This window comes from Anomaloglossus baeobatrachus, chromosome 8, assembly GCF_048569485.1.
Source record: "Anomaloglossus baeobatrachus isolate aAnoBae1 chromosome 8, aAnoBae1.hap1, whole genome shotgun sequence".
Lineage (NCBI taxonomy): Eukaryota > Metazoa > Chordata > Amphibia > Anura > Aromobatidae > Anomaloglossus > Anomaloglossus baeobatrachus.
Window position 1 is genome coordinate 182,310,312 of NC_134360.1, and position 13,530 is coordinate 182,323,841.

Here is a 13,530-nt window from a genome sequence, read left to right on the forward strand (position 1 = left end):
AAGGACAGGTATCCATCCACAGACAGCTGTTTCAGGGTATTGCCTCTCATCAGTGTTGAGCAGGATTCTGGCCATGTGGGAGCAATGCCTAGTAGATAAACAAGACAAAACAATCACTGATCTCGGGGAGACCAGCCAGAGAAAACACTGCCAGCAGCCAACAACGGTGCTCAACACAGTGAAATCCTAGGTGCATTGCCCCCTGGGAAAAAAGCAAATCAAAAAGTCCGTGGAGCCTCTGTTAGGAGGGGCAATACCCCGAAACAGCTGTCTGTGGATGGCTACCTGGCCTTGGTATTTTCCTTGTCATATCTTTAAACTCATCAAGAGTTGGATATTGACTAAAAGGGCCACTTAATATGATGGTTATGGTGGTCTCCTAAAAAGAGCCACTGCTTGGCTAGGTCCTTCCCGGAGGGATATCTGGCTATTTTCCATGTTGAGACTCCTAACAGAGGTTCCACAGACCTTTTTGATTTGCATAGTTCCCAGGGGGCAATGAACCTAGGATTTCACTGTGTTGAGCACCTTTGTTGGCTGCTGTCAGTGCCTTCTATGGCTGGTCTCCCCAAGATCAGTGATTGTTTTGTCTTCATCTCATAATAAGGAGCTTTGCTGAAAACTCTTCATGAAACTACCAGAACTAAAGCAGGCTTTACACGCTACGACATCGCTCAAGTGATCTCGTTGGGGTCACGGAATTTGTGACGCACATCTGGTCGCTTTAGCAATGCCGTTGCGTGTGACACCTATGAGCGATATTGCATTGTCGCAAAAACGTGCAAAATCGCTCATCGGTGACATGGGGGTCCATTCTCAAATATCATTACATCGCTCCATGTGACACCACAGGAACAAGGAAGCTCTCCTTACCTGCCTCCCGGCCACAATGCGGAAGGTAGGAGGTGGGCGGGATGTTCGTCCCGCTCATCTCCGCCCCTCCACTTCTATTGGGCGGCAGTTCAGTGACGCTGGTGTGACGTCGCTGTGACGCTGAACGAACCGCCCCCTTAGAAAGGAGGCGGTTCGCCGGTCACAGCGACGTTGCAGGGAAGGTAAGTCCATGTGACAGGTCCTGGCGATGTTGTGCGACACGGGCAGAGATTTGCCCGTGTTGCACAACCGATGGGGGCGGGTACGCACGCTGGCGATATCGGTACCGATATTGCAGTGTGTAAAGTGCCCTTTAGTCTAAAAAAGCCCTATTAGCCAGTGAGAAAACCGTAAGATTACTAATTTTGATTTTTAATAAATATCAGTGAAATCCAGCAAGTCTGATTTATCTTCACACTAACCCTAGACTGTTTCTAGTGATTGCTCCTTTTGTCCCTCTGGTTTTCACATGGCTTGTTAATCATTCCATCGCCAAATTGCTCCATAGGCCAGCAACTTCTTCATTAATGCATCAGAAGCTTCTTGCTGCCAAGGCCACTTTCTTGTCAGTTGGTAAAAATATGAAAGCATAATCATTCCCTGGGATTTTCTAAGCCAAGGGTAGACAGAGACAGAAGATGGACCCTGGGCAAGAACGGTATATGGGCTTTTCAGTCTACTAGCTCATCATATTGCACAATTTCACCTCTTTTGCAGGTGAAAATGGGCCGCCCTACTACTTGGGCCCCTGTGCTCCTGCACAAGTTTCACTAATGGTATGTTCACCCCTGTTGTAAGCATAGTGGCTAATACAAAGAACCTCTGTGGCCATCTTGACAGTTACCAGATTCCATAAACAGTTTCATAACAATAATTATAGCAAAAAACTAACTACAATGATTGTTCACAAAGTAAGAAAAAATACAAAATAATACCGTACCATAAGGATGCATGTGGTCCCCTGGCATCTGCGGCGGTGTAAGCCCTTGCTGGAATGGGTCTGAACTATATATGTTTTGCTCTATGGACAGTAGATGTTGTTGAGGAAGTGAAGTAAAGACATTCATGATTCCTTCAATGCTGGAGTTACTGGAACTGTGAGTTTGTGCTGCAAAATATAAATAAAAAAGAACAATCATTTGGCTGCCATATAGAAAAATGACCCAAGGTAAACAGTATTGTACCGCCTTAGGGCTCGGCCGCAGCCGAGCCGCTCGGATCCGGGCTCGTCGGTGGGTGGCTCGAGCGCCTCCGGACCCGGGGGTCACGTCGCTCTGAAGGGAGGCTGGCGCTACGTGAGGGGGTTTCGGTGGGGAGGTTCACGGCCGGAGCCGTGGTTTTTGGGTTTAAGTTCGTGACGCCACCCACGGGTCGTGGTGAGTGTGGACACCACCGCTGCAGTTGACTAGGCTCCCGGGGACAGTGTTGCGCAGCCAGGTGTTGACCCCTCCGTGGGTAGGGGGTCGATGGTCCCGGGGCCCGGTTGATGGGGTTAGGATGCGGGGGTGAGGGCGTGTTGGCGTGATGCGGGGCGGTGCACGGCCCGAGGGCACTGTTGTACTCACTATGACAGATACACCGGAGTCTCTGGTAAACCAAAAAGATGGTGGTCGGTGCCCGCAGCCGGCCACATCTGGTCCCCCACCCGGTTTGGTGGTCCCCGCCTTTCTCTTGCACCTCGTTTGTAAATTTTGACTGGCAGCGCTTCAGCAACGGGAGTCCACTCCCCGGCTTTGTGTGTGTCGGGAGAGTTCATTTGCCCGCAGACGCTGGTCCGTGGGATCTCTCTGCCTGAGCGGTGGCTTTCTATCCCCCTCGTTGGGCTGTTGTCTTCATTCGGGACTTGGGTGGGAAAGAACCTAAGGTCCAGACCCCAATCAGTGAATTTGACTTGGTCCAGTGGTTTCTGGGCCTCGTTCTGGGTCTGAGTACCCCTCCTGGTGCTCCGGTTTCCAGTTGGTTCCCCGGTTCGTTACCAGTGGGCCACTACCCTGTCCCGGTCCTTTACGGTTCCACCAGCCGTCTCCCCGGCTCCTGCAGGCGGCAACCACCGTCTGCCTCCTGGCCACAGGGTATCCGGGCTATGACCCAGATCCCCTACAGATGTTTTCTCCTTCTAACACCTCTCCTTTCACCTCCTAGACTGCTCTCCTCCCCTCCCTAACTTCATCTGCTTGCTTCTCCCGCCTCAGGCTATCCGAACTCCTTGGTGGGCATGGCTCGGCCCCGGGTGTGAACGTCAAAGCCTGAGAGGGGTGACTCAGGCTTTTTAGGTTGGCTGCTGTTACCTTTTTAGGGGACTGGTGTTTGTGCAAGGGTCTGTCTGTGACTACCTGGCTAGTCAGGGGCATCACAGTATCAGCCTGTACTTTTAAAAGGACCTTATACTTAAACTGGCCACATCATGGAATAAATCCAAGAGCTAACAGAGTTAAATAGATGGGTAGAGTGCTCAAAAAGGGACTAACATGTAATCTCAACCCTATTTTAAAATGTGCAATTTTTATTAATATTCATTAAAATGTACCCACAAACAGGCACACAAACATAAATGAGAATGGATCACGATATCCTTGTAAATAACCAAGGAATTTTATATACACACTCACTTTAGGAAAGGGAAGGGAAACTAATATAGCCCTATAAGGGTAGTGTATCCCTACCTAACAACGGAGGGTATGACACCATAAGTTACCGGGCGCCCCCGTTCCACGTCGGCTCTCCCTGACCCTGATATAGGGATGGGATGGAAAGCCCTATAGTGGTGCTTGCACAGTACAATATATATGAGTTCCCAAATGGTAATACTCTTCCCTGTATTGTTTTCCTTAGATCAAGAAGGTATCAATTTACTGATCTATAACCAGGAATTCCTATTCATGATACTAGCACTGTACAAGACGTATAGACTTCTATTCCTAATAAATTATCTTTGTGCAAGGTAGTGATCCATAAGAGTTATTTACAACCACATATGTTACAGGGTGGTATACCCCACAAGTATATTACAGTCACCTAGAGTCATATCACAAGGGGCTCAGATAATCTCCCCATTATACCCCAGGAGCTGAAAGAAAAATGGGATACAGACACCCCTGCAAATTACTGCAAAATAGAAAAGGTTGCTCCAATCATATTCTATATAATATAGTATAACAGGGAGAAAAGATGAATTACTTCCCTGAGAAGCAGGAATCCAGGCCTGCCAGGCCTCAACGCGTTTCTCCTCTCCCTTTAGAGGGTCATCAGGAGGCTAAGGGGAGACGGCAGCGGGTCCTGTTCAATAACAATCCATGGCTGTAAGTGCTTACAGCCATGGATTGTTATTGAACAGGACCCGCTGCCGTCTGATTTAATAAGAGGGCGAAACGCGTAGGATGCATCCTGGACAAAATGCAGCAACAGTTTTTTACTTTTACTTTTTCTGATTGACAGTCGACTGAGTTAGACCCTTTCCCATAGATACTTCATGACATCTACTGACAGGAATTAAGTACCTTTATTACTTGATGTCACATACTATTTCTGTGGTTCTGACCTTGGGTGTTTCACCTTACCCACTTTGAATTGAGACACATGGTATTTCTCTTAGAGTGAGTGGAGGGTCAGTTTAGGACTCAAGTCGACGAGGAACGGGGGCGTCAACAAACTTTAGGACGCCGACCCCTGTATGACAGGAAGGGTGAGGATTAGGGGAGATTGATTCCCACCTTTCTTCTCATCACTAATTTTTAATATGTGTACTTTGTTTGTGGCATATATGTGAATAAAATGACTTTTTAGGTAATTTGGTCTTTTTGGTTTATGAATAATTAATTTACCTTGATATCTATTTCGGTTTATGGTGACTCACACAACCTGCCAAGGTGAGCATTTCCAACATTTTTTTAATCATCATTCTCGGATAAAACCCCAGATTGTGCTTTTATTTCTCCAACTCACTGCAATGACTGCCTTCAGGACATCTGTCAAGTCAACAGTTTTCCCCATGATTGTGTAGCCTACTGAACAAGACTAAGGGACCATTTTAAATACTTAGGAAGCCTTTGCAGGTATTTTGTGGTAATTATTCTATTTTTTTTAGATAATAATTTTGGGGTTTTTATTGGGTGTAAGCCATAATCAACAACATTAACAGAAATAAACACTTGAAATAGATCAGTTTGTGTGTATATGATATATGTGTTTCCCTTTTTGTTTTGAATTACTGAAATAAATTAACTTTTTGATCATATTCTAATTTATTGAGATGCACTTGTAGCTTAGCTCTACTGCAGTGATCGTAAAATCATACTGTAGATAGGGAGCTGTAGGGACATTATACTGTATAGGGCAGGTGTGGGGACATCATACTATATATGGAGATTCTGTGTTGGGATAATATGGTATGTATGGAGCTGTAGGGCCATCATACCATATCTGGGGAGGCTCTGGGGTTATCATACTATATATAGGGAGGCTCTGTGTGGGCATTTAAAGGACAGTTGTTTAAATGGGGACATGATTGGTTTTGATAGCGCAATCGGGTTGTTATTATTATTTTTTAGGAGGCATCATCCAGCTAGTTTGCCACAGTATTTCAGACAGCACTATGCCTTCTATTTATATACCCCATCAAAAAAAAGAGACCCTATGCGTGGGGGTGACAGAAGACAGAAGCAGTTATCGATGGGTGTCTGCTGTGTAAAACAGCTGTCGCCTGGAATGTATACAGCAACCTCAGCATGTAAGCCCAGTCCATACAAATTCTCCCAATTTTAGCTTTAGGCTGGCGTCACATGAGCATATAGCATCTGATGCAAGAGCATCGGCTACAATATGCTAATGACACGTGGCTCAAACCCTGCTGTGGGCGTGAACCGAGCGTAATTACTGTGATCTGATTCTCTTACATGTGAGAATCGAAACACAGGTTCTGAGAAGATGGAGAGATCAATCTCTCCATTTCCATTGTCTGTCTCTGTGTATATCAGACTGCACTGGAGGATAGCCGAGTGCAATCTGATGTTTCACAATCAGTCATAGACTTGTATGGGGGGGTGTCAGCAAAGATATGCTGCCGATCGCTGTATCATGCTATTTTTTCCGTAGTCCGATTAGAGCTGATTAAAATCTTGCATACCTGACTTGCAACATTCACTAACATTGGTCTGAGTGCAATGTGAGATTTTTGCATTGCACTTGTCCAATTCAAACGCTCTAGTGACTTCAGCCATAGATATACAATATACAATAAATGTCAGGAAAAGTGGTGTCACGGTCGTCTCTCTATTGTAGAGATTGGTGACATGTTCTGCGTCTCACTTTACCTTGTGAGACTCTGCTGATTCAATATATTCCCTTTCCTTTGGGAAAGAGAGGGTTAATGTCAGTTTGATTTCCAGCAGTTTCATACTCCTGGTCAGGTGTTTCCGGTTTGGACCACTCCCAGGCCCTATATATACCCTCTACTCCCTACAGAGGGTGCTGATTATTTTCATTCATTTGGAAGCTTGGCCAGGAGGTGAAAGCCGCTGGAGGAACCCTCTCTGCTACTTGCTGTGTTGGCTGCAGCATTGGTGCCTACTGCAGCAGTCTGTGATGTGTTTATTGTTCGGTGTGGAAGTTTCCAAGTTATCTGTTTACTCCACCTGTGTGCACGTTTTGTCACTCCTTTGTGTTTGATTGTCGAGAATATGGGGTGCATATTTTATCGCTCTTTTGTGTGTGATTGCTTGGTATACAGGTTTTTGGTTTTCACCCTCTTTGTGTTAGTTCTGGGATTTGTTTTTATGGTCCCGGCTCACCCCTCCGGTGGAGGTGGGGGAGTGGAGTTACAACAGTGCTTGGACAGGAGTCAGGGACACGCTGGTGACTCAGACCTCGCTACCATCAAGCGTACCTCTGAGCTGAGGGACAGCACAGGGCCTGCAGTCTGAGGGTCAGCTTAGGTATCCTGGTCCTGTCATCCGGTCTCCATGACAAATGGGCTGTCAGCATCAGGTCTTGCCTACTCATGAGCCCCATAGTGGCCATGTGACCTGTCACTATTGGTTACATCTACATGCAAACTGCAGAGTGTTATTGAAGTTGAATCTATTATACAATAAACTACTAAGAAATTAAGCACTGGAGAGGATAATGCAATCAGCAAAGCACACTTTCCTACCTGCTGGTACACGGGCTGGGTTTTGCTGATCTTGCTGCTGTTGCTGTTGTTGCTGTCTTCTTGCCAACTTTTTCATCTGTTTAAAGCAAAGTACAGGAGTTAGGCTGCAGAATATAGCCTTCTACGTGGTATTCTGGTAACACAATCACTTTATAAATCAAATCCGGGAATGGCGAGATGAGCTCTTTGTATAGCTCCAGTGATAATCATTGCTCTTCCTTGTTAAATATTAAATGGTATATTGTATGAGCCCCGTTCACGCTCTCTACCAGAATATTTCACCTGACGAAAAGAAGAGTTAAAGGGCTCGGTGATAACTGTAAGATTGCTGTGTCTCACCGCTGGGACCCCTGACCGCAGACAGGAGGAGATCAAAGGAGCAGCAGGCCGCACGGTTTCGAAACGGCTATATTTAACCCTTTCATGGCCAGGTCAATTTTCATTTTTTCACTTCTCCAACTTTTCTCTCTCTTCATCGACATTGCCATACAAAGGTTTTGGGGTTTTTTTGGCAAATGAATTGTAAGTATTTTACCATGTAATGTTCTGAAAAAAGATCCAAGTGGGTTAAAATGGTGAAAAAAAAATGCATTTCTGACCTTTTTTTTGGGGGGGGGGGGGTTTACTGAATTCTTTGGATGGTAAAAATGACTAAGTACCATGACTCTCCAGGTCGGTATGATTTTGGTTCTCCCAAACTTCTATATTTTATTTTTTATAATTTTTGTGGTGGGAAAAAAAAATCTTAATTTTACAATAAAAACATTTCTGAGACCCGTAGCCTTTTATTTTTTTTCGTCAATTGAGCTGACTTATTTATTACATGCAGAGCTGTAGTTTTTATTGGTATTCTTTTTCGTTACATACAAAGCTTTATTTTATTTGTAGCTTTTTACTGCATTTTTAGTTGGAGATACCGCAATTTTTTTTACTTTATGGTGTTTACCCTACTGGTTAAATAATATTATATGTTGGTAGGTCGGACTTTTACACACAAAGTACCAAGCTTCTGTTTCCAAAACCCTAGAAGATTAAGTAGCAACATAAAGTAACATGAAAACCTATGCTTATAGTGGCCTCAATGAGAGTTGCCAGGCATCATAAGAAGGAAAGCACGCAGATGCTGTTAAGGATTTCTTACCTTTGCTCTTTGATTTTGGAACCAGACTTGCACTACGCGGACACTAAGGCCAGTTTCTGCAGCAAGCGTCTCCCTCACCTTCACAATGGAAACATCAAGGAGTCAGTGTATGGAATATTATATAGTAGTGTATCCATTTTTAAATAGTTTTGTACAAAATAAACAATACCAACAATAGGTCTTATAAAGTGATTCTAGGGTCCTCATCCGATTCAGAGAATGAAGATGACAATGCTCTGGTTAGCAGAATGTCCCATGACTTTTCCATGGCTGAAAAAAATAGTGAAGAGGACGCAGCGCTATACTAAGCCTCCTAGTTTGCAGGATCCGTGATCAACCCCACCTATAATAAAGCGATTACATATCCTTGCAATATGCTATCACTTTACACAATAAGAATAATACCCCTTTAACGTAATATGTATCAATTATGTTGTTAAAACTTTGTTTAAAGAAGTACTCCCATCAACAATTTTATGCTCTTAACATATTGCAATCATCATATAGCACTGTTAAATAACAATTGCTCATTTTGCTCTTTTGCCCAGTTATTTATTCTCTTTTCTATTAGGTCTATGACACTGCATGATTAAAAACAGACTAGCTGAATCCCTCTAAGCTCTTTGTAGAAATAGAAAGTCTCTTTTCCATGCATAAGTTGTCACCACAAATGTTTTTGGCAGGAAGGAGGAGCAGAGCAGAAGAGGTGGATGACATGCAAAGAAAAAAAACTTCCTGTTTCTACATAGAGAAGAGAAAAGAGAAGAATTATCTGGGTAGAATGGCAAAATGAGCAATTGTAAGCACACAGTGCTATATAATATGATTACTGCAATATATTAAAAAGATAAAAACTTTAGTGTGAGTGTTTACTTTAACCAGGGTTTTTAAATTAATTGTTTTGCTCATAAAAGCGGAAGAAGGGACTTACCAGTAGCTCCGAACCACTAGCCTGTCAGGCGGAGGCCATTTCCCATAATGTTATCTCTAAGCTTTACATCTTTGGACCCACAATTTTGGACAGGAAAGCGCAGCATACTACAATATTGTGTCCAACATTCGTGACCGAATCTGGGATGGTGGATCCAAAGAGAGTCGACAACAGGCTCTATTGTAAGTCGAAAGGGGCCCATCAGACTCAATATCAAAGCATCATGATTTCCAGTATAAACTGGAGCCATGCTGGAGAGATGAACAGTGCCTTACACATTTAGATGTAAGAATCTTTATCGTAACTGCCAGCATGCAGCCTCATTTATATGGCATGGGTGTGCTAACACAAGGTTTATGAACGGATGAACGTCACAAATAGCTTGAATGCACCTCAGTAATGACTTGGGCGCAACTCTACTTTGGTGCAAATCGGTTGTTAGGATAGTGGATATTACCTTTGTATGCAAAAATTGTGCGGGTCCCACTTAGGTGACAGTAACGTGTTGTGACAGTAGTTTTCTATTATGTTTCACTACCTTTTTACTTTAACTTTTCTTTTTCCTAAATATTAGTAAATCCTGATCCTCCTTTAACAACATTTTAGATGTTTTGCCCCGCATTGCCATTCTGCACAATAAACATGGATGTTTGAGTCGATCCTATAAATTACACCTGATTGGGATAAATCAGGATCACCCACAACTTACCTTCCTACATGGTTTAGAGGAGACCTCAAATGAAGCTTTGAAAGCTCTTCTCTGTTGTGTTGTCAGAATAGTTCTTGGTCTCTTAGGCCTTTTTTGATCTTTGCCATCTTCAGTTACTTTACCATCTTCAAATTTACCCCCATCTTCATCATCATCACTCTTACCTACAAGCAGGAAATCACGAAACAATTTTACTCAAATGTATAAAGAAATATTCAAAATTCAGAGTTTTCAGTGCTTGATATCTTTTAATGGCTAACTGAAAGGATGGTAACAAATGGCAGCTTTCGGGTTTATTCAGGTCTCTTCATCAGGCATAGTATAACAGAAAATTTGAAGAGTGCCAAACTATATTTTTCCTGTAACACAAATGTACAGGAAGTCAACTGTTTGCTTTTTAACACATTGTAAAAATTTAGAAAGGGATGTGTTACTAAAACTGTAATCATTATTGGTTGTACTGCATTTCTATTTTACAAATGATCATTGTATGTTAGTGTGAAGCCCTGGACCACAGGGGTCACAGGTAACAACACCTACCACATTACACACACACCCCCATCCCCGTCACCCGAAAGGGAGACCTGATGCCTCCCTCAGGGCAAGTAGGGGAACACCAGGTGGGCGGAGTCTGGCAGAAAGACACGCCCACCGAGGAGACTACTGTCCTGAGGCAGGAAATACAAACAGAACAGATTGGAGTGGACAGTGACAGGAGTTGTGGAGGAGCAGAACTGTTAGGGACCCGGGTTGGAGCCCGGTACAGCAACCAGCGGAACCGTAGGGACCGAGCCTGGGTTAGAGCCCGCCGGCCCTGAACCGGGGAGTCAACCGTGTACCGGAGCACCAGAAACTGGGTAATCAGACCCCGTCCTAGCTTAGAAGCCACTGAGTTTAGGCAAATTGACTGATTGCTGACTGGACCTCACGGGTTCATCCACACCCAAAGTCCCGAAAGAAGGCAAAAGCCCACCGATACCGGGTGAGAGCCACCACCAAGGGCTAAACATCCGACGGGAAAGGGCCTGCAGGCAAACGAAGGCTCCTCCGGCAGCTCAACGCCGGGAAGCGGGCTACCACTGTCCAGGCAGGGGAGCCGAAAAACCACAAGAGGTGCAAGGGAAAGGGGCCACCATCAACCTCACAGGGGACACAAGCAGCCGGCTGCAGGACCCGACCATACCAGAACTTTGGTTTACCAGTGACTCTGAGTGTGAATTAATCGTAAGTACACCAGTGCCATCCGGGCACGACACTGCACCGCAGCACGGCACCCTGCACCCCGACAACAACCCCGTCCCCATCAGCCTACCAAGCACTCCACCGGGCCCCGGGACACACCGCCCCTACCCACGGAGGGGCTAACATCTAGGCTGCGGCCGCAACACCAATCCCAGACAAGCCCACCCTCAATCCAGCTGCAGCAGTGGTGCATCCCGTCACCACGACCCGTGGGTGGCGTCACGACCCGTAGGACGACAGCGCGGCCCGGCTGCGCGCCTCGTCCCACACCACCACCACCCCATTGCCCCCCCCTTTAACAGAGCGCATTGGCCCCCGGTCCAGAGGCACTCGTGCCACCAACAACCCGAGCCCGGACCTTGAGCGGCTCAGCCCGAGCAGCGGAGAAGCGGCCGGGCCCCTCTCAGGGCGGTACATTAGCAGGTTATTATAAAATGGAAAGTCCATTACATTGGACTGGAACAAACTTGCTGGATGTCCAACTGCTGGGACCCCCAGCAATGCCAAGACCAGATTCTGGAACCCTGAGAATGGTGTGGGGGTACACATGATTGTGGTCGCTTCATTTTCTATAGGACTGCCGGGGATCCAGAGAGCCTTGCTAGTTTGGCAATAAAAATTTAGGCTTTCTTTTATAACATAAAATTAGAAGGCCTTAGCCATAATCTAATGCATGCCAGCAAAACATATGGCCTGTGAGGCACATGCGGCCCAACGAAGGATGTTGTGCGGCCCGCAGAGAACCAGGAGGCTCCGGTTATTATCTTCTTATATTCAACCTTTTTTCACAAATACAGTTGAACATTTTGTTGCCAGGACTTGCAGAATAGAAGAGCCCACATCACCCCCACCCCAATGTGCAGCTGTGACCTCATCACACTGCTGCTGTTACCAGCACCACATCGCACAGGGGACGAGAATGCGGCTGGAAACAGTAAGTGTTCTGTGAAGGAGCTAAAGATTAAAAAGGTGGTTCACTACTCTGCAATAGTGGCCAGCCACATCTCTGTAAAACTGATAGGGTCCTCTCATTCCCATGCAGCGACCTCCAGGTTCCATGACCGCTGAGGTCCGGTGATGTCACGTCAACTTCCAGTTGACCCTACATCACGGCGGCCGACCCCAAACTTCCTGAGTGACTGGACTGTGGGCGAAGGTTCGCCGCTCGTCACAGCCCAGCGTCACAGCCCAGCATCGCTCCTGCTGGCGGCACTTTGTAGCGAAGGAGAGAGCGTGCAACATGTTGGGCTGTGATGAGCAGTGAATTGGTGTTGCTGTCAGATGAGGTAGCAAACACCTGCTGACAGAGTCCCTTTAATAGAGGTCCTCATTCAAGACTCCAATCTATTAGCCAGAGAAGATTGTGGATACAAAGAGCTTCTCTCTCCCTCTCTCCAGCGGATCTGTCATGCTCACCCCATTGTGTATGGCGTATTGCAAAGGGCTTCCCACAGACAGACACCCTATAACCAGCTTTTCATCAGTTGCCATTCTCACACAAAAAATAGATGCCCTTTTTAAGGTAACTCAACTAGTTGTTCATAATCTTTATATAGTAGCTGTTTGCTTTTTGTTTCCTTCTTTTTTGCTGTTGTGTAGTTTAAATACCTATTCCAGAATATTTTGTGGTGAGGTGATCGAGACTGAGAAACTTGTCAGCAAAACTAATGAATATTTCAGATCCTAAACTACCTGTAATGGAGCATAAATTATTAAGAGCACTTTTTCTTTAGTTCCATTACAGCCAATTTGGAAAGGAAATGTTCACTGAATTAAAAGAGTAAATTTATCTGTCTATGGGGCTTGATTTAGAACACAGCGGGAAGATGTAAGTATCCCGTTAATTAATAAAGTAGCTGATGATAAATGCACAGGTCTCTGCCGTATTCCTCTGATTTATATCGTTAGTACAATCATTTACTTATTATGTACCATTTATATGGTCAAAAAAGACATGTAGGGTAATTTATTATTTTTTAACAGTACTTTAAATACATTTACTCATTAGACTATATGTTTTATTTCCCTACCTGAATTATGGCTTAGTACTTTTGTGTTAAGGTACAATAAAGCAATGGTATGTGACTGATTACAAAAACTGACATTATGAAAACCCCTAAAAACAGTTCTCACTTAAGCCTCCTTCACACATCAGTTTTTTGCCATCAGTCACAATCCGTTTTCTCGACTGATCCGTCGCAGATTGTGGCTAAACTGATGAGACGGATCTGTTTTTCGACAGATCCGAGTAGCTGGGGGGTAAATAATAAATTGGAGCATGCTCAGTTAAAAAACACTGAATCCGTCGCTGGATTTCATCATTTGACAGATGACGACGGATCCTGCGCCCATAGGCTTTCATTCTACCAAACGACGAACGGTGACGAATTCGTCGCTGTCCGTTTTTTCGACGTACACAAAAAACGTTACTCTGGACGTCGTCTGTCCAACGGGCAAACATTTTTTAACGGATGAAACGTGAGGCC

General features: G+C 45.0%; 1 protein-coding gene across 1 annotated transcript in view; it reads right to left on the bottom strand.

Annotated features, from left to right (window-relative positions):
* The window catches only part of LOC142249371 (LIM homeobox transcription factor 1-alpha-like), a 198,216-nt gene that overhangs the window by 2,778 nt on the left and 181,908 nt on the right, over positions 1-13,530 (bottom strand). Inside the window, exons 5-8 of the mRNA XM_075321007.1 lie at positions 9,803-9,966; positions 8,163-8,240; positions 7,022-7,097; positions 1,814-1,981 (exon numbers count right to left, since the gene is read on the bottom strand). Of these exons, the coding sequence (XP_075177122.1) occupies positions 1,814-1,981; positions 7,022-7,097; positions 8,163-8,240; positions 9,803-9,966 (486 nt within the window). The remainder of the gene's footprint in view (positions 1-1,813; positions 1,982-7,021; positions 7,098-8,162; positions 8,241-9,802; positions 9,967-13,530) is intronic.